Consider the following 22,464-nt stretch of genomic DNA (forward strand, 5'->3'; position numbering starts at 1 on the left):
CCCCCTGAGGAGAAACTCTAGGATAATAGGGTACATCCTCAAAGAAAGTAACATCCATAGAGACAAATCTTCTCCCATAAGTGGGTTCATAGCAGTAATATCCCTTTTGAGTTTGTGCATAACCGAGAAAAATACATTTGGAGGCCTTAGGATCAAATTTGGAACGATGAGGTCCAAGAATCTGAACAAAGCAAGAACAACCAAAGGTTTTAAAGGGAACAGTAAACAAGTCTTATCAGGATATAGAATGGTAAATGGAGGCTTCATGTCAAGAACCCGTGAAGGAACTCGGTTGATGAGATATACTACTATAAGAATAGCATCTCCCCAAAAACAAATAGGCACATTGGAGTTAAACATGAAGCTTCTGGCCACCTCCAATATGTGCCTATTCTTCCTCTCAGCAACCCCATTCTGCTGTGGTGTATGAGGACAAGTACTCTGGTGAAGAATCTCATGATTAAGCAAATAAGAGGCTAATTGGTTGGCAAAGTATTCTTTCGCACTATCGGATCTGAAGATTTTGATTTTGACTCCAAATTGGGTTAAAATCATCTGATGAAAGATTCGGGTCAAAGCAGGAACCTCATCTCGAGAATGCATAAGGTAAACCCAAGAAAAACGGGTATAGTCATCAACAAACAACAAGAAATATCTGTATCCCCCCATAGCAGTGATGTGATAAGGACCCCAAACATCGATATGCACAATATCAAAAGGATTATTACTTCTTTTATTACTCAATGAATAAGATGTTCTACAATGCTTTGCAAGCTCACAACTCTCACATCTCAAACTGGACATCTAAACAGACTCAAATAAATTAGGAAACAAACTCTTCAAAGATCGAAAGGATAAATGACCCAACCGATTATGCCAAAGCATAACCTGACTAACAGACTGAGAAACAAAAGACTTCCTATCTTCACTATCTTCCCGATGAGAACTCTCTCGAAGCAGATAAATCCCATTCATCTCACGACCAGTCTCAATCACCTTCCTTGTCTCCAAGTCCTGAAAAACACATCGGTCAGGGAAAAAGGTTACTGAACAATTTTGATGTTTTGTAATGCTACTGATTAAAAGCAAGTTAGTATTAAGCTTAGGAACATGCAGAACTGAAGATAAGGAAATGGCATTAGACAACTTGATGTCTCCCTTGCCAGAAATGGGAACAAGGGAGCCATCAGTAATGGACACTTTATCTCTGATAGAAGATAAGTGATAGGTAGTGAATAGTGATGGCAAGCCAGTCATATGATCAGATGCACCTGAGTCTATTACCCAACAATGTTCAGTATTACCTAGAGCTGAAGCATGATAAGTTGAGGCCCGAGTACCTGAATGAGCAAAAGCTGATGTGGGAGCTGATGGCGACTGAGATGATTGAGCTAAATTGCCAACTTCCTTTTCCAACTGAATCAGGGCAGCCCGGATAGTAGCCAGGGTGTCTAAAGGTGTGCCTTTTGTGCCCAATGAGGGTGCACAATCAGTATTAACAGCCATATTAGCATTACCCTTTTTGTTCCTGAGTTTTGTTGGAACTAGATGAGGGTGCAGCTTCCAACAGATGTCTTTAGTATGCTTAGGCTTCTTGCAATGTTCACATACTAGATCCCGCTTGTCTTCCTTCTTTATATCCCTCTCCATATCACCCCCAGACTTAGGTTTAACTGCTGCCAAGGCTGGTGGGAAGGGCTGATGTTGCATCATAACCTTTCTCCTAGTCTCTTCACTATGCACTAAGGAGTAAGCTTGTGATAGAGTCACACTGTCTCTTGTCAGTAGTTGATGTCTCACAATATCATACTCAGGATTCAGACCAGCTAGGAACTCAAAAACCCTATTAGTCTCAACCTGCTTTCTATGAGTTTGTGCATCCTTCTGACTTTCTCACTCAAGTGTTTCTAGGTGGTCAAATTCATGCCACAAACATTTCAAGGTAGAGAAGTAAACCGAGACTGGTTTCTCTCCTTGCTTAAGGTTGTTAACCCCACATTTCAATTCATAAGCCCTAGCAACATTAAGGAGTTGGGAGTAGGTCTCTTTCATGACATCCCAGATTTCCTTAGCTGTTTTTGCCCACAAATAGTTTCGGCTGATATGTGGCTGCATAGAGTTGCACAGCCATGTCATAACTAAATAGTTCTCCTGAACCCATTCGGTATAAGTTTGGTCCTCCTTAGTTGGTTCTTTCACATCTCCCAACAAGTAGCTCAGTTTTCCCCTACCCCCAATGGCCATCATGGCCGATTGAGCCCATTCTAAGTAGTTTGATAAATCAAACTTAACAGTTGTAATCTGAAAGGTATTCTCAGACATGTTACCAGAATTGCTAGTCCCAAAAACACCTTCCCCTTGATTCTTGAACTCCATTCTTGATCAAGAATTAATAAAAAAACCTTTTTTAACTACTATAATAGGAGAAACAACACCCAAACAATTGATAACAGCTGGCCTAGGTCTTCCAAAGAACAAAAAAAAGAGAATTCTGAACGAAACCAGTTCAAATTCTTATCTGAAACCAACCACAGTTCTGATTTTTAGGGTTTTCTCTCAAAACCCTAGAGAAAACATAGGGGAAAACAAAGATTTTCCAGCCTCACTTATCAGACTAAACCAAGATGATCTTTTCTAAAGTCAATTGCAAGAAAAAAAACTTACTTTATGAAAAAATCTCTGGCCGCCACCTTCTGGCTGATGCAAAACCCTAATCTTGAAGATCCGAAGCTTCTTCTGATTCTTCCTGACTACTGGAACTCTCCCAGACTTCTACAATTTCTTTAGTAGCAGCCGCACACTACCAGTAACCTCCAAGAATCAGCCGATCCTCCTTTGTTGAAAAACTTCCAAACCTAGGAGGTTCTCATGTAGTCGACCTAATTAGACTAGCATAAGAGCTCCTAGGTCGGCTCTGATACAAAGTAGTCAATCAAGACTACAATCTGTCTTGAGTTTAAAAAGAAAAAAGATGCAAGAATTGAAGAGGAGAAGACGAGAAGAGAGGAAGAGAAGAAGCACACGAAGAGAGTTTCAGAAAAGAGAGAGAGAAGGTCTTAACATCTGCCGACCCACTCTTAATATTTATATAACTATTGACTAATTGTAAAATGGCTGAATTGCCCTTATTGGTTACATGGAAAATAGAACAAAAAAATAACTAATAATAAAGCTGAAATAACTAACTGAAAAAACTACCAATTAAAACTGTCATAACTAACAGAAATATTGCTGCCAATATGAACACTGTGGGGACCACACCAGTGTTCTCTACAGAAAGCTTGAAGAAAATTGAGATGGAAGTTTCATTGTTTGAAGTAGCCAAAGATTGCCTTTGTTCTCTGATGTTCGTACAACTTGGTGAATGTTCAGAAGGGGTTGAAGGTATGGATGTAGATGAAGTACCAATGGAAGAGGAAAGGAGCAGCATAAGCCAAATCATAGTGCTTGGAAGGAGAACGATTGTCAGGATAAGAAAAAAAATCAGATGTAAGTAAATTGATTGATAAAGAAGTTCAAATTATCTAAGGACTAAATATTCTGATAAATTGATACTATTCTGGAGGAATCCATATTGCAGGCTAGAGTTGATTTATCTGATGATTTGGAATATTGAGGAGGGTGAGAGCAGACTCTTTTAAGAAGTTTCAGATTGGTCTTAGCTTGCTTGGCTGTGACAGTTTGGTCTTTGCGAGTATTATGTTAGGCAGCTGATGAGTTTTTTGTGATGGTCATTTTCATGTTACACAAAGAAAGCACACAAAACATAATCTTACACAAAGTTCAAAGTTTCCTATGGTACCTGCTGTAATTTCTGAGAATTTTCTGGTTTCCAAAATCCTCACGATGGCAGCCATTCTCCCTCTTCCAAGTGTACATACCATTGAATCCAGAGTAACCTATACACTAATAGGAAAAGCAAAGGATATCAAATTCCACAACCAAGAATAATGCTCAAAAGTCAGACAATCTATCAAGTTCAAGAACTATATGCACAACCGGAGAAAAGAAGCAAATGATTAAACAAATTCCAGAAAATAACAGGATAGAAATTGACATCAGATTACCAAGAAAACCAATCAAATATTTCAATCTGAAAGCAGCCATGATCAAGAAATAAAAAATGCCATGATGTATGTAAATGACATAATATAAATTTAAACAAATATGTAAACAGTTTATGAAATCACATAGATTCAGACAAGAAGTAGTAGTTCAAAATAATCATAAAAAATAAACTGCTATCCACCCAATGCACAAGTCCTTTATCCCTCATAAAAATAAAATAAAAAAAAGAAAAAATAATCTACATACACGCAGATCATCATCAGCATCCAATCCTCGTACCAACTATATAGGGTTGGCTACATGAATCCTGTTTCATCATTCCATTCTGTTCAGTCCCATATCTATTGTTAAATTATGGGCGCTTAAATCATTTGCTACCACTTCAACCCATGTCCTTTTCAGTCTGCATCTAGCTCTTCTAGCCCCTTCAAGTTGTAAGGTGTAATAGATCATTTCTTCTTACGGGTGTTGTAGATGGTCTTCTATACATGTGAGCAAACCATCTTGGCCTAATTTCTCTCATTTTATCACCTACTGGAGCTACTCCTAGGTTCGTCCAAATGGCTTCATTTTTTACCGTGTCCTTTCTATTTTTTCTTTCATTCATTCATTCATTCTGCCATACTCATTTTTTGGATGCGTTGTTTCTTGACTGTCCGACACTCCTCTCCATACAACATTGTTGGCCTTAAAATGTTTTATAGAATTTTCCTTTTAGCCAAAGTAGCATTCACCTATCACATAAGACCCACCTTAATTGTGAAATTTAATGTCTCTCCCACAAGTGTTCCAACATTAGTTATTGCGCCCTCATTTATATGCTTAATTAGATCTATGTACCTATTTTTAACTCGCTTCTTTTCCAAAACCCACCATATTATCTCTCTAGGGACTCTATCATATGCTTTCTCTAGATCAATGAATACCATATGAAGATCTCACCTCTTTTCCCTTAGCTTCTCTACCAATAATCTCAACAGAAAGATGGCTTCGATGGTTGATCTCCATGTCATTAAACCCAAATTGATTTTTTGATATTACTTTTCTCATGTTGTAACTTCTGTTCAATTTTTTAGTGTGGCTCATGAGTTTAATCCTACTATAATTGTTAGAACTTTGTATATTTCTTTGTTTTTAAATATAGGCATCATAATGCTCTTTCCCCATTCATTTGGCATCCTTTTTGCTATGATTATATTATTAAATAGTTTATTTAGCCATAATAAGCCTCACTCACCCATACCTTTTGACACTTCTATTGGGAATTTGGGATACCATCATGTCCTAACAACTTTCCTTCTTCATCTTGTTTAACGCCTCTTCACTTTGGTAATTCTAATTTTGCAAAGGTATATGTTATTTTTAGTACTAGTGAGCAAATGGGTAGGTTCTACCTGGAACCGACCTTGAACTGACCCTACGCAATCTGTTACAAGTAGAACCCCCAACCAAGCTAATTCCAGGGTCTAGGGGTTTATCCTACCAAATGGCCTGAAGAACCGCACTTGCCTTGAAATAAATCCCAAAGTACTTTGAGCGTGTGAAGATTTGAACCCAAGAACTCATGGTTATTGGTTAGAAAGGCCAGGGTCTCACTTGACCATTAAGTCACTTAAGTGGTTTAATTTTTTTTTCATTTTAATATTTGAATGTGTATAATAAGTAATGTAAAAGGTAATAGTTACAAAATTTAAATCATAATGATATGTTATGAACCATATAGTAATATATTATGATAATATACATATTAAATTACTCAATTTAATCAATAAAGATAATGTAAGTCTTGAACTATTATTTTATTATTATTGAAAATCAAACTTTTAAAGAACATGTTCCTTTTTTTTGCAGGAGGGGTAAAGAAAGAACAAGTTCCATAGGTAGACCCTAGAACCTAGGGGTGAGCAAAAAAAACCGAACCGAAAAATCGGTTAACCAAACTAGTCAGTTCGGTTTCGGTTCGGTGTTTTTAAAAAACCAAAGGTACCAATTCGGTTTCGATTAACCAATATAGAAAACCGGTGGTTAACCGAACCGACCGGTATACATATATTTCTATATATTTTATATATATTTATGTATATTATATATATTTTATATATATTTATGTATATTATATATATTTTATATATATTTATGTATATTATATATATATTTTTTATATATTATATATTATAAATTAATAAATATGCATTATATATATAAATGTATATATATTTATAATACATTATTTATTATTTATTATTTAAAATATAATATTTATATATATTTATAATTTTTATTATATATTTATATTTTTTATAATATATATTGTAAAAACTAAAAAACCAAAAAACCAATGAACCGAACCGGTCAACCGGTTAACCGACTGGCTTCGGTTCGGTTCTGATTACCAGTTTTCCAAAAACCAGTAGTACCGGTTCAGTTCCAAAAAATGCCCCATGATTCAGTTAACCAAACCATGAGCACCCCTACTAGAAACAACCTTCACAGGGTAGGTTCAAATTCCAAAAACTTGGAATCAACCATTACAAGGTAGGTTCCAAGTTTTGCCTTGGAACCAAACCAAACCAACCCATGCTCACCCCTAATTATAGTTACTAATCCCTCCTTCATTAGCACCCTATACTTGTTCTAATTTAATAATTTTCCGAAATAGTTTTTCCATCTTTTCTTAATTTTTTTATCAAACTCTTTGATTTTTTTATTAGTAAAGATAGAGTAATTTTATTAATAATAGAAAGGTGTCTTTACAACATTGAGTAGCCTCGGCTACCCCTTACAACAAAAAAAGAAAAACCCCAGTAACTTTGCTCTTCAAGGTTACAATTGTGCCCAAAAAACTTGTTCTCTGTTCACACCTTGTTTTGCCAACTGATCAGCTAGAATGTTGGCTGACCTTGGCACCCAATGAATTAATAGCTGCATGTCTTGTGACAATTTTCTAAATTCTTGTATCTCATTTCTGAACCACCATGGGTGCTGTTATTTTCTCAGCCAGCCTAGAATTACCATAGAATCACCTTCAATTATCAGCTTCTGAAAATGTAACTCCACAACTTTCTGTATGCCAAACATTACAGCCTTCAGCTCTGCTCTCATGGAGTCCCCTTCCCCAATTGGTCCTGAGAACAAACCCAAAATTTCTCCCCTCCCATTAATTAACACCCCACCTATTCCCGACGGACCTGGATTGCCAAAGCTGCTGCCATCAAAATTCAGTTTGAGGAAATCAGCTGTGGATGGGGCCCATTGTCCTACCAGTTTTTTTCTTGGAGGAAGAGGTAGCTCAATCACCCCCTCCCCCAATTTCTGATAATATCATCAAAAGTAAAATCCAAAAATACAGTCATAGTCTTGACCCAATGTACTGCTTTAACCACAATGCCTTGAAACACAGCTTCTGCACTCCTTTTTTCCTTGAAAATTCTGAAGTTTCTTTCTTTCCAGATCATCCATAACATTGCTGCCCTTGTGCATCTCCAGAGTATCTTCCCTCTTTTTCTTGAGCACCTGAATGTGGATGAATTGAAGAGCCTGCCCAAACTGCCTGGAGTAGACCACCTGCAACCAAACAGCACAAAAATTCTCTCCCAAATACAATTAGCAAAGGGGCAGGATATGAAAAGATGGCAAGCAGTTTCACCATTAGAATTACACATGATACACCTATTTGGAGAGGCACCAGCCAGGTCTCTTCCTTTGCAACATGTCACAGGTGTTGATTGCACCATGGAAGACTTCCTAACAAAAAGCACCCATTTTGGGGGGTATAGGCCGACTCCAAACTTCTTTGACAGGAAAAGGTACAGAAGGGAGATTTAAGGCAGTCAAAGCATTGAAAAAGGAAGACACACTGAAAACTCCCGAGGATTGTACAGTCCAAACCCTATTATCTCCTCTACTAGGATCAAGAAAACTCCCATCGAGTAACTGAAGGAGATTAGAAATCAGATCCATCTCTGAGTCTCTAACATTTCTACAGAACCCTAGGTTCCACCCAAACCCCGATTGTGAAGGAGAAGGAATTAAGAATTCACAAACCGGTTTACCTTTGAAGGAAGATAAAGCAAACAAGGATGGGAAAGAGATTTTCAAAGGGTTTTCACCCACCCAAATATCTTCCCAGAACTTCGCCTTGTTCCCCAAGTTAAGATCATACCTAATGTGGTTGAGAAAGAGTGGGAGGACCTTATGTATTGCTTTCCATGGAGAGGCACTTGAAGCCCTGCTTGACACCCCAGCATCCCAGCCATTTTCCTAGCAAGGCCTCATTCTTTTCCTTCAGCCTACCTAAACCCAAACCACCCAACTCCTTTGCTTTATACACAACATCCCACCTAATTAGATGATCCTTGTTCTCCTCCCCCAGTTCCCACAAAAAAAATCCCTCATAATCTTTTCTAACCTATTACCAATGGCTCGAGGCATTTTGAGGACTGAAAAGAAGTACACCAGGAGATTAGCTAAAGTAGATTTGATAAGGATTATCCTACCCCCTAGGGAGATGTAATTTCTCTTCCACAAGGACAGCTTCTTTTCAAATTTTTCCACCACCGGATCCCAAAAACTCAAAGACCTAGGGTTGGCACCTAGAGGAAGTCCTAAATATTTCAATGGCCAAATCACTTGATACACAACCCAATTCCCTAGCCCATAAATCTCTCCCCTCCTGCCCCAAATTAATCCCTTCCACCACACTTTTGCTTAAATTCACCTTCAACCCTATCACTTTCCCAAAAAACCTTATTAAGAGCCTTAGGTTTCTTGCACTATGATTTCCTTCATTTTCACAAAATATGATGATATCATCTACAAATTGTAGATGGGTAACCACCACTTCTTCCCTACCTATTCTCCATCCTTTGATAATTCCCATTTCATCAGCTTTAGGAATCAGCCTGCTAAAAATCTCAGCTATGAGGGTAAAAAGAAAAGGTGACAACAGGTCTCCTTGCCTTACTCCTCTAAAGGCCCCAAAGAAATCTCTCACCACCCCATTCACCAAAATTGAGAAGTGGCATGATTGCAAGCATCATTTTATCTATTTGCACCATCTTGTTCCAAACCCACAGTTCTTCATGACTTCAATTAGGAGTTCCCAATCCACAAAATAATAGGCTTTTTCCAAGTCCAATTTACACACAATCCCTTTTTTCCCGAATCTTCTAAAATCTTCCACACACTCATTTTTTTATAGGTAAAAAAAAAAAAAAAAAACTGAATACAACCTCAAGGCAGGTGTTAAGATAACACCCCCCAAACCCAAACTACTACTGCCGAACATCAACAAAAGACAAGAAAGCAAGAGAACCACATCACTTTTACACAACAACCGCAACAACAAAGCGTTGCAGATGCTAGGCACATGTCAATCTTCCACCTCACCGAACTTTTCTAGGACTCCCTCATCCTAAATTTCTCCCCCTAAATCTTCAGACTTTTCTCAAGCTTTCTTCTTGTTAAAGTGAGCCGAATAAGGGTAGTTTAGTCATCTTATCTTTGTTAAGTTGTATGCTTATGTGGCAGTTTTATTAGAGACACTCTGCCCCACACTTAAGTAAGGGCAGTTTAGTCTTTGTAGAAATTAATTAGAGACTAATTACTATTAAGGGGTCGACTGATAGGGTTTACCCATCAGATTCGACAGTCCCTTCTTTTCCTTCTTCTTCTCTTCTTCTTCCTCTTCTTCTTCTTCCTCTTGCTGGTTCGGGTTACTGCAGCAGAAGTCAAAACATGGTATCAGAGCCATGTTACTGACCTACTTCAGTTCGTGAAACATCTCAGCAGTGTTCGTGACCTCTCTTTCTTCGTTTCTGGGCTGTCAATGGAGAAAACTGGTTCGTCCTAGGTCTGAAACATCTCAGCTCGTCTCTCTCTGCTGCACATAACCTTCTTCATTAAGAAAAACGACCTCAGCAGTGAATGGTTGGTTGAGACTCTCAAAAGAAGGTCGGTTATTTCTTCTCCTTGTGCTACTGGTATTTCTGGGTAGAAAATCTTCAAGAACCTGCTAGTACTGATCAGAACCTAGAGAACTAGGTTAATTGTTGCCCTAGTTCTTGGAGAAAATCCCAAGAACGGGCTGTGTGTACAGTAGCCGAATGGTGTAGGAGCTACTGTAAGTTGCAGAGTGGTGTAAGGGCTGCTGTAAGTGGCCGAGTGGCGTAAAGTGTAATGCTGTGACCTAGCCGAGTTCCTTGTGGTCATGTAGTGCCCCCTTAAAGGTGTTAAACAGGTCTATACCGGGTGTAACAGATATGACTATGTGGTGGTGCTTGTGATGCACAATTTTTACTGAGTGGTTGTAAGAGGGCTTGCATGTGATTAGTAAGTGTTGAATTGATGTTTATGTGGTTCGTGGTGTTGTGAAATCAGTAGTAGTGTGAACAAGAACAAGGCTTGTGTACCTATTATTGTGTTTAGGGGCTGCTATAGGTGCTGGAACATCAAACTCCTAATAACAGCACTCAGTTTGTAGCTGAGAATTCAGGTTAGAGGCAACGGTGAAAGAGTCCATGGCAGCAATGGGAGATGGATATAATGATCAAAAACCTAGTGTGGTGGTTCCCTCTGACTACCTAGGTGTACAGATGACCTCAATTAAACTGAATGGAGAGAACTATGTCCCACGGGCCAAATCAGTGGAAGTTTTCCTCAAGGCAAAGAGGAAAGTGAAGCATGTAAAAGAAGATAAACCACCGGCTGACTCTCCAAGGTTTGATGATTGGGAACAAGAGGATGCTCAAATCATGACCTGGCTATGGAATAGTATGGAACCCAAAATTAGTGCCAATTTCATGTTCCTAGATACGGCTAAGGATATATGGGAACAAGCTAAGAAGCTGTATTCTAGATAAGATAATACTACAAGGGTATATCAACTTTATCAGGAATACTTTGATTTGCAACAAGGAAACAAAAACCTAGAAGAGTACTATGCCTGCATGAAGAATATAAGGAATGAACTCAATGTCTATCATCCCCTCACTCCAGATGTTAAAGTTCAGCAACAACAGAGGAAACAACTAGATGTTACAAGATTCTTAGTGGGGTTGAAATCGGAGTATGAACCAGTTAGAGCCCAAATATTAGGCAGCTCTACCCTTCCTACTCTTGAGGAAGTATTTGCACGGCTTCGTAGGATTTCTTTGGGACAGACAGAGAATCCCACACAATCTGATAGATCAGCACTTGTGACAGCTAGAGGAAGTGGACATGGTACAAGAGGGGGAGGACATGCCTCCCGAGGAGGCCGTGGCAGTTCCATGTTTGGTCGGGGTGGTGATCGTGACTCAGGGGGAGGCCGTGGCAAAGGAAAGAGTAACTCTGCAAGGAAGTGTATTCATTGTGGCAGGGAAGGACACACGATGAATTTCTGTTATGATCTACATGGCCCACCCTCTAAATGGGCTAATCATGCTGTAGCTGGTGAGGTTGATATCAGTGACAGTAAACAGGCAAACCTAACTCCTTCCACATCTACATCTGCTTCTAGGAGGGAGATGGTGAGTGTACTGTGTGATGAGTATGAACGGTTCCTTCAAACCACTTCACAGCATACCACTGCTACTCTTGCTCACTCAGGTATTGCTTGCATGTCATCTAAAACCTCTCCCTGGATTATTGACTCTAGAGCCTCTGATCACATGACCGGGACTCCAGGTGTGTTCTCTTCTCTTTCTGAAATTTCCACATCACAAACTGTTACACTTGCCAATGGCTCCTCATCTCCCATCTGTGGTGTTGGTAATGTTGACATGGCTTCTCTTCCTTTATCATCTGTTCTATATGTACCTAAGTTTCCATTCAATCTTATGTCTGTTAGTAAATTAACCAAGACTCTTAACTGTTTTGTTACCTTCCTTCCTTCCTCTTGTGTTTTTCAGGATCTCAAGAAGGGGAAAAAGATTGATGGGGGGCATGAAGCTGGTGGATTGTATTATCTTGATGGTGGTGGATCCTCAATTGCTCTTCAGACTTCACTTACTCCTCTACAGTGGCATTGCCGACTGGGACATCCTTCTAAGGCACTCAAGATATTAGTTTCGTCTTTGAGTCATTTGTCAGTTTTACAGTGTGAGTCATATCAGTTTGGGAAACATCGTCGTGTTTCCTTCAGTCCTAGAGTTAAAAGTCATATGTTGAGTCATTTTTCTTTGCTTCATTCCGATGTTTGGGGCCCGATCAAAATAGAGTCTCATAATGGGTACAAGTATTTTGTCTCTTTTATTGATGATTGTTCAAGAATGACATGGATTTACTTAATGAAAGAAATAAGTGAATTATTTTCCATTTTTCAAAAATTCCATGCTGAAATACGTACACAATTTGGTGTTCCAATCAAAGTCCTTCGTTCAGATAATGGTCGTGAATACTTTCTTACTTCATTTCAACAATATTTAGAACAGCATGGCATTATTCATCAAACCTCATGTGCATCCACTCCTCAACAAAATGGGGTGGCTGAACAAAAGAACCGTCAGCTCCTTGAAACTGCTCGGTCTATTCTTCATCATATGACTGTTCCTAAACGGTTTTGGAGTGATGCTGTATTCACTGCATGTTTCCTCATTAATCGGATGCCCTCCTTCATTCTTCATGGTCGGTCCCCCTTCTCTATCTTGTTCCCTACTTTATCTCCATTTCCATTAACTCCTCGTGTCTTTGGTTGTGTGTGCTTTGTCCATAAATGTGTCTTTCTTGGCTACTCTCGGACTCAAAAAGGGTACAAGTGTTATAATCTCATTTCTAATTGTGTTTCATTATCTCGCCTTTCCGCCTCACATCGTCAGTTTGTTTCACTTTTGTCATTTATTTCCATACCTAACAATGTCCAAGAAGCTCTTAGTACACCTGGGTGGCGGCAGGCAATGGAGGAGGAACTCTCTGCTCTTCAACATACTCAAACGTGGGAGCTCACTACTCTCCCACCTGGTAAGCATGTTGTGGGTTGTAAATGGGTGTATACTGTTAAATACTTGCCAGATGGTAGTGTGGAGCGTCTGAAGGCCAGACTCGTTGCTAAAGGTTACTCACAGTTGTATGGAGTGGACTACATGAAGACATTCTCTCCGGTGGTTAAGATTCACTTTGTTCGTGTGCTAATCTCCCTGGCAGTTATGTATGATTGGCCTCTGTTTCAGCTTGACATCAAAAATGCTTTCCTTCATGGTAACCTTGTGGAGGAGGTATATATGGAGCAACCACCTGGTAAGGTGTGTAGACTGAAGAAGGCAATTTATGGGTTGAAACAATCGCCACATGCTTGGTTCGGGAAGTTTAGTGAAGTGGTGAAGAGTTTTGGAATGAAGCAATGCCAGGTTGATCACTCAGTGTTCAGCTATGACTCAGAGGCTAGAAAGATTTTATTAGTGGTCTATGTGGATGATATTATTAATACTGGCAGTGACAAATTGGGGTTGACAAACTAAACGTATTTCTGCAAAATCATTTTCAAACAAAAGACCTTGGGACATTGAAGTATTTCTTGGGCATAGAAGTTGCCAGGTCAAAACAAGGTGTAAATCTGTCCAAAGAAAATATGTTCTTGATCTTCTGGAAGAAACAGGACTATTAGGTGCAAAACCGGCTGAGAACCCTATGGAACCAAATGTTAAGTTGAGTAGTGATACAGGGGAAGTATTTGAAGATCCTGGAAGGTATAGACGACTAGTTGGGAAGCTGAACTATCTGACTATCACGAGACCCGACATCTCCTTTGCAATCAGTGTGGTGAGCCAATTCATGCAGAACCCTCGTATACCTCACTAGGATGCAGTTCTTAGAATTGTAAGATATCTGAAGGGAGCTCCAGGCCGTGGACTATTGTATAAACCAAGAGGAAAACTTGAAGTAGTTGGATACACAGATGCAGACTGGGCAGGCTCAGTGAATGACAGAAGATCTACTACAGGCTATTGCACATTTCTTTGAGGAAATCTTGTGACGTGGAAGAGTAAAAAGCAGACGGTTGTGGCTAGAAGCAGTGCTAAAGCCGAGTATAGGGCCATGGCACACACTACCTATGAATTAGTGTGGTTGAGGAATCTCCTACAAGAAATTGGGTTCCACATGGATAAACCTATGAAAATGTACTGTGACAATCAAGCTGCACTCCATATCTCATCCAACCCTATTTTTCATGAGAGAACGAAGCACATAGAGGTTGATTGCCACTTTGTGAGGGGGAAGGTTCTTGCTGGAGAGATGAGCACAAAACATGTGGGCTCGAATGATCAGTGGGCAGATTTGTTTACAAAAGCTCTAAGCTCGAGGAAAGTGAACTATCTATGTAACAAGCTAGGATTATATGACATATATTCTCCAACTTGAGGGGAAGTGTTAAAGTGAGCTGAATAAGGGTAGTTTAGTCATCTCATCTTTGTTAAGTTGTATGCTTATGTGGCAGTTTTATTAGAGACACTCTACCCCACACTTAAGTAAGGGCAGTTTAGTCTTTGTAGAAATTAATTAGAGACTAATTACTATTAAGGGGTCGACTGATAGGGTTTACCCATCAGATTCGACAGTCCCTTCTTTTCCTTCTTCTCTTCTTCCTCTTGCTGGTTCGGGTTACTGTAGCAGAAGTCGAAACACTTATTTTTTTTTATCAACAAGAAGAATTTTTATTAATTTAATAACAGATTACAAGTACTTTCCAGAGTATAAAAAAATTGAAATTTCCCATAAAACAAGGATCGGTAACCCTTTTTTTTGATACAGCCAGCTACAGTTTGTCCCAAAAAAGAGAAGGCCTATCAACTCCCTATTTTGCTAGGGTGTCTGCCAATCCATTTGTTGTCCTTTTAGTCCACCCAAAAGTAGAGTTAAAGTTCTTATCTAGTGAGTCAATCTCCCTGAAAGCAAATCTACACTTCCATGGTGCTGAGCTTACTTGCTTTGCCCAAGAGATGACCAAAAGTGAGTCCCCTTCTAGTTCCAACTCTCTAGCTTCTAACAGCACTACTAATCTCAATCCTTACAGGAGTGCCAACATCTCTGCCTAAACTGAGTCCCCATACCCAATTGGTCCTGAGAACAGCGCCACGATTTCTCCATGATGGTTTCTGAATACTCCCCCTATTCTTGCCCTCCTTGGGTTCCCAAAGGAGCTACCATCAAAGTTCAGCTTCAATTTGTTTGGCTCTAGTGGTTTCCAATCCATAACAGCGCCACGATTTCTCCATGATGGTTTCTGAATACTCCCCCTATTCTTGCCCTCCTTGGGTTCCCAAAGGAGCTACCATCAAAGTTCAGCTTCAATTTGTTTGGCTCTAGTGGTTTCCAATCCATTTTGATTATTTCTTTATGCAAATCCATTTGTGCCACTTCCTTCCATTTTCTTATTATGTCATTTATTGAAACATCTTTGAAGAAATCTACTGTCTTTACCCAATGAGCATATCTGATTTTTATTGTTTCAATTACTTCCTTCTTAGATCTGCTCTTTTCAGTGAAAATCTTCCACGCACACATTAGCAATGAGTACCTGATCCGAGATTTACCTTTCTTGAATGAAAGCCCCTTGGAAATGGGAAATGATTGTAGGAAGAAGCTTTTTCAACCACAGGGAAAGGACCATAGCTAAAATCTTATATTGGCTCATCACCAGGCCAATTGGTCTAAAATCCCTAGGGTGACAGCAATAGCTTTTTCCGGTATCAAAGCAATGAAGGTTGCATCAACTCCCCTGCTTATAGCTCCTCTGTGGTAGAACTCTACAAAAACTCTCATTAAGTCTTCCTTTAACCACTCCCAACAATCTTGGTAGAAAGCCATTGTATAACCATCGAGGCCTGGGAGATGTGTTCGCGCTACCCTGATTTGGACTCTTTGGGAAAAAGGAATGCTAGAATTTTTCAAGAAAAGGAAAGGAGCAATCAGGAATTGAAAGACTGTGTGTTGCATAGGGCAATACTTTGGCTGAAGACTTTGGAGAAATTGGTCAACAGTAGCGAGGTGTTCACCCTTAAAGGACAAGTTAATTACAAGCTGGTCTCTCCATCTAAAGGCACACTGAAGTTGAACTTTGATAGAAGTAGCATGGGTAATCCAGGATTATCCGAAATGGGGGGTGTTTTTGAGAAATGAGAATGGAGAGATTGTGTTGCTCTACTCAGGTCCTTTAGGAGTTGGAGACTCTATCAGGGCAGAGCTATTAGCTGTTGCACAAGGGGTGCAATTTGCAAACCAGCTGGGGGTACAATATCTAATAATTGAAGGGGATTCCAAGGTCGTGGTGGGCTGGTTGAAAAATCCTGAAGATGCTATATGGTGGTACAAGAACGAAATGAAGAAATTCAATTGGTTGACAAGGAATATGTTGGTCTCCTTATAGTGGGTGGGGAGATTATAAAATACTTTGTCCGGTGTGTTAGCCAAGCAAGGGGTAAATAGGAAAGAATTGTTTTGGGCTCAGCTATGATTCCTGTATTTCTTTCCTAGTTTACTTGTAAGATTCAAGGAGGGGCTGCAGCTCGCTCCTCTCCCTGGGATGTTGTATGAATTCACAACTCTAAATCAGTTTTTGAATTAATAAAAATTACTATTACTCATAAAAAAAAAAAAAAAAACCATCAGGGCCTGGGGCCTTGGATCGGTCCATAGAAAATATAGCTTCTTTAACCTCTTCCTCCTAAAATTTTCTCTCAAGATTCCTGCATAAACGGTTCTCCAACACAAGCCATTCCAAACCTTCACACTTCCATTTCCTCAAAGCTTCCACAAAGGCCCTTGCAATATCTCCTTGATTAATGATTCTTCATTCCTCCAACTCCAGCATTGTAATTAGGTTCTTTTTCTTTCTTCCACTCGCCACCTTATGGAAATAACTTGTATTCCCATCGCCTTCCTTAATCCACTTCACCCTAGATTTTTGTCTCCATGATATCTCCTCCCTAAGAAAAGTTACTTCCAAATATTTTTTCAACTTTCCCCTATCAGCATTTGGCCCAATTCCTCTTTCTTATCAATCTCTTCAATTTGGCTGATTAGGTCGGATTTTCTCTCCTCCATTCTCCTAAAATGGTTGATATTCCACTCTTTGATCTTTGCTTTTAGATTTTTGAGCTTCCTATGGAATTTTAACCCTTCAGATTCCTCCTTTGGAGTGTCCCTTTCCCACCATTCTTTGATTTCCTTCATAAACTCAAGAGAAGTTAGCCACATGTTCTCGAATCTAAAAGGTATTACACCCTCATCAGCTAACCCCTTCCAGATACAAATTGGCCAATGATCTGAGGTGAGTCTAGGCAAAACCCTGCCCATTATCCCCTCCCAATGCTCTTTCCAATCTAAAGATACTAAAAATCTGTCCAATTTAGAGCATATGGGATTCTCCTAGCAATTTGACCAAGTATATCTCCTCTGTCCCAACCCAATTTCTTTAAGTTCAAAGGTTCCAATGAATCTATTGAACTTGCTCGTGCTTGTGGTAATCTATTGTCTTGGGTTACTGGACCCATCTATAAATCAAATCACATTAAAGTCCCCACCCAAACACCATGGGTCTTGCCATAAACCTCATATATCCGCCAATTCTTCCCACAATTCCAAACCTCGTAAACGGAAAGGGTAAGACATGTCCTTTACACAAACCACATGAAACGCAAGATTTATTAATATGAGCAAAAGAAGTAGCGTAGATGATAAACAACCAAAACGAAACAAAGATTCAAGTTTCTTAACATAAGGGTGGCCAAGGCGTCTATGCCAAAGGTGCCGCTCATTATTTCTACAAACAAGATCAGTACTAGGTGCAGAAAGTAAACATGACGAAGTTGGCGGAGACTGTGATTTCTCAAACTCCAAAGCGAATAGCTGTCCCAGCCTATGTCCCTTCCCCTTCATCGTCCAGTTCGTTGGTCTTGGATCAAACATCCATCACGAGAAAAGGAAACAATGTTACCATCTTCTACTAATTAATCAACAGAAATTAAATTAGTAGTAAGCTTGGGAACAAGAAAAGTTTTAGGAAAGTGAAACTGAGAAGAAGAAGAGGTATGTATGGTCAAATCACTATAGCCAAGAATCTCAAGTTTCTCACCATTAGCTGCAATGAAATGCTTATTCAAGGCTTTAGGTTTAAAATACTGACCAGAATATGCCCCCGTCATATGATTAGAGGCACCAAAGTCAATTACCCAAAGATGACTAGGAAAAGAACAGTAAAGGGAAGACTCACCAGACAATCCAATAGCAGATAATGCAGAAGAAATGGCTGAAGACACCAGCTGCGCATCTTTTCCTCAGTTATACCTCCAAAAGACTCACTTTTGACTGATGTTGGTGCAGGAGAAGAAGAATCTATACCACCATTTGAAGCATCCATAGAAGTCTAATAAGCTCTATACTGATTTTTCTTCTATCCTAGGAGTTTCCCTTGGATGGCCTAGTGGGGCATTCAGATATTATATGTCCATGTTGCTTGCAATAGGTACAAGACTACAAGTGTTCTTCTTTCGGCAATGAGAGACAACATGACCATATTCCTTACACTCGTATGACTGTACCTTAGAGAGATCCTTCTTTTGCTTTGGTTTGTTTGCAAAGAAGACAGTTTCAGTTCTAGGTTCATTCTTCCCATTAATGGTGGATTAAGTAACCAATCTTGTTTCTTCCCTGAGGAGTTCTCCCAATATAGCATCCAGATTTGGGGTAGTGTCTCTACTCAGAATATTTGATCTAATCACTTCATATTCAGGCCGTAAATGCATTAGGAAATGCATAGTCTTCCTTCTATCAAAATGCTCGTTCATTGTCTTGATCTACCAATTCATATTCAGTCCACAGATTAATGAAACCAGCAAAGTACTCTTGAATCTTCTTCTCCCCTTGGGTGTAGGAGAAGATTTTTGTTTCAATTTGATATTGTCTAGAATCTCTAGATAAGTTAGACTATTGGTAGACCTTTTCCATTTACTCAAACATCTCCTTTGCACTCTTGAAGCTCCTCATTGGAATAGCTATGTCAGCATCTATCAAACCAAGAATCCATGAAGCTATTCTTGCTTCTATCTTCCACTACTTCAGCCCTTTATTATCAGATTCATCAGGTTTGGCAACCGAACCATCCACATAGCCCCAAAGTCCTTGGCCTTCAACATAAAATTGGAAGTGAAACTTCCATAGGGCATAATTACTTCCATCGAATTTGATTAACAATAAATCTCTCTTGTCTGAAGCCATTTCAGTAAGAAAAACAACAAGAACTGAAGTTCCAGCAAGTAAAACTGATAGAGCAAGTCTTAGATCAAACACTACAGATCTGATATAACTAAGTGAGAACAGATTTTATCGAGTAAAAGCCACCCATAAGTTGCTGAAATATTGACAGTCCAGGAAAGGAAAGTATACGGCCAACTCCAAGAAGATGAAGTTTAAAAAAAAAAAACTACCAGCAAGGAACCAAACTACAAAGCAATGATATGAGAAGCAAGAGTAGATCTAGGCAACACCAAATCTAGGGTTTTAAGGCTATCCAATAAAGCAGGAGAGAGAACTGAAGCAAACACCAACCTGGTACTCGTCCTTTACTAGAAAACAGCCTAGAAGAAGACTGATCGAAACAGTCCTTAGAGAATCACCAAATCAATCTTAGAGATTACAAAGAAGATATGACTTCTGATGCACTTCATTCATAATAGACAGTAGCCAAGAGAAAGAACTTAGCAAATCTAGGATCAATCCTGCTCTAATACCATGACAGAGACAGTCCAAACTGCACAGAGAATATGAAAGGGTGTGTTTGACAATCTACACGCCCAAAAGGATTTTCTTATACAAAAGAGTAGTTTACACAAATATGGAAAGGATAGTTGTGTCCTTCTCTTACAATAAAGAATAAAATAACACAAATATAGAAAGGACAACTGTAAAGGACAGCTGTGACTTTACAAGAAAATAAAGAAAGAATAATGTACATAAGATGCAACATAAAAGGGTGCTCCCAAGCAATATAAATTAGTCTGAAGAAATAGTTAGTTAGCCACGAGTGTGGGGTTCCATACCTACACTCAGGCTCTAGTGTGTGTGGTTTCATACCCACACCTAGTTGTTTCTAATTTCTTTTAAGATTGGGCCGGCTGGCCTTATCTATGTTATGTTTATCCTTTTTTATTTATTTTATTAGAACTAGGACTTTATGTTTATTTCCTATTCTTGTAAGGAGCCTAAAGCTATAAATAAAGAAGTGTATGGGGCGGCAGATATATCAACTACCGATCCCCTTCTTTCTCCTCCTCCTCTCTTCCTTCCACTCTTCTTTTCTCTCTCTCCTTCTCTTCGAACCTGTGTATCTCCTTTCTGATTACACAGCAACAGTTCTAGCTCTTTCAAGTTAGTCTTTACAATCAAAAGCCAACCTAGTAAATGTTTACTTAGTTGGGCTGAACCCCGTACTACATCATCCTCCCTGGGTTAGAGAGAATCCGACTTCGGATTCATGTTACCATTGAGAGGCCGCCAACATATCTTGTTGCACTTCCGTTGTGCTTCTTTCTTTCTAATCCTCTGATAGATAATTGGTGGTGTAAACCTTCAATACAAATTAAGATTTCTGCACTATATATCTTATTATTTTGAAATATATTTCTTGCACTTCACATAAGCTGATTTTTCCTTTAATGACCATTTTGAACATTGCAAAAACTGCTTGCAAATAAGGATCTTCGTAGGCTTGTATGAAGACAATGTGATCAAAACCCCCAATAAGGATCTCCATCATTTTGAAATTCATTATGAATGATAGAAGATTCCTCCTTAGCAATTGGTTCATCAAAGATGGGAGGTTTGTTCCAATCAACAAGTTTTTCTACAATACATATTGTTAAGGAGAATGGTCACATAAGATTTTCGTTACAATCAACAACAATATTAAACTGATCAATAAAGTCATCAAATTTGAATTCATTTGGATCTATACCTTTATGAAACTCGAGGAAGTCAATCTAGAGATCTATTTCCCATTGCTTCTATTCACCACCCACAACTACAACCAGCTTGGTTGCTTGCCTTAATGATGATAAAGAACAGGTAAAAGAACCTCCATGAAACTTTGGGATCTCAATCTTGAGACTTGTTTCCTACCAATATCAAGTCACCAACCACAACTACATCCGATCCGATTGCTTGCCTTAGTGATGAAAAGGAACAAGTGGAGGCACTTGCGTCGAAGTCGTTGTCCCCTGTTTCAGAACAAGAACGCAATGATCTCAACTCTTTAGCAAGTGCTTCGACTTATCTTCTCAACTATGCCACCTCTTGTGTTTTGTTGTTGATTTCCTACTCCATGATGGGAGTCACTTGTTTCTTCTTAGGAGGCAAAATCCAAAAAAGGATCAAACTTGTGCTCTAATACCTTCGGAAACAAATCACGTTCAAAGAAGCTTTAAAGAAAATAACTAAAGCTGAAAAACAGGAAGGACAATTCTTCACTAAAAATTTAAGAGAAAATCAACAAAAACTCCACTAGCTTTGGCCTAGCTACTTTTTTTATAGACTTCGTTACACCCTTATACCTCCTACAAGAAAGTTTCCTAATCTAATTGAACACTCCTTATTAGAATCCTACTAAATCTCTTCAATAAAAGAAAGTCCTAATTGAAGACAAATTTGAAAATCCCGATATTATGCTAACTTAGTAAATGTGAATCAAGATAGATAGATACAAAAATCCTACAATGAAGCTATCTTGGTAAATAAGAACTGAGATGGGTTATCAAAAGCCAACCTAGTAAGTGTTTACTCAATTGGGTCGAATCACGTACTGCATCACTAGGTAAGAAAGAGGGTGACCCTAGGAGACTAGCACATTATCTGATTGAAGCCAGGGATATTCTGAATTCTATGGTTACAAACTTGTACTGGATTCATAGGCAACAAAACACAATTGCAGATGGCCTAGCCAAATCTGGTGCTCATTTGGAGTTTCTTTATGGTGATTGATCTCTTCCTATGTAGCTTTGTGTTTGTTTGTTTATATTTCCCAACTGTGCATCATCTCATGTACTCTTATTAATAAAATACAGTTAAAATATGCATGCATTTCTACCTCAATGGTTAACATCATATGTAGAAAGAATTATGATGTAATCTTAGTTATGCGCCACAAGGGCACTTTTGTCTTTTCTTTTATTTTTATTTCTTATGTTGTTGCCCTAACATATAAATACAAAGTCAGGCGCCACCAGCTACATTCTTTCGATCTCAATCCTTCTTCACTCTTGATCGAAATCAAAGTATAAGTCATGTGAAGATATTTCATTTGCTTTTAGTTTATAATTATTGCATGCCAAGCTGAACTCTACCTAGTCCAACTGAATCAGTCTATGTGATCATCCAACATGAGATGCACTATGTTAAGTAACTGGATTCAGGATTCTTGGGCCTAGGACC

At 38.9% G+C, this 22,464-nt stretch overlaps 1 protein-coding gene across 23 annotated transcripts in view; it reads right to left on the reverse strand.

Annotated features, from left to right (window-relative positions):
- Positions 1 to 22,464, reverse strand: part of LOC104585839 (uncharacterized) — a 145,736-nt gene that overhangs the window by 121,876 nt on the left and 1,396 nt on the right. For 12 of the 23 annotated variants that reach the window (XM_088903670.1, XM_088903668.1, XM_088903671.1 and 9 more), the window contains one exon: positions 3,803 to 3,906. The exons of 2 other annotated variants lie outside the window; for them this stretch is intronic. In XM_088903670.1, the coding sequence (XP_088759796.1) occupies positions 3,803 to 3,884 (82 nt within the window). In that variant the 5' untranslated portion in view covers positions 3,885 to 3,906. Of the gene's footprint in view, positions 1 to 2,664; positions 2,915 to 3,802; positions 3,907 to 20,992; positions 21,382 to 22,464 lie in introns of all 23 variants that reach the window. 9 more of the 23 variants (XM_088903676.1, XM_088903673.1, XM_088903681.1 and 6 more) reach the window with 4 other exon arrangements.

Source organism: Nelumbo nucifera, chromosome 4 (genome assembly GCF_055504915.1).
Source record: "Nelumbo nucifera cultivar China Antique chromosome 4, China Antique-T2T, whole genome shotgun sequence".
In the NCBI taxonomy this organism is placed as follows: Eukaryota; Viridiplantae; Streptophyta; class Magnoliopsida; order Proteales; family Nelumbonaceae; genus Nelumbo; species Nelumbo nucifera.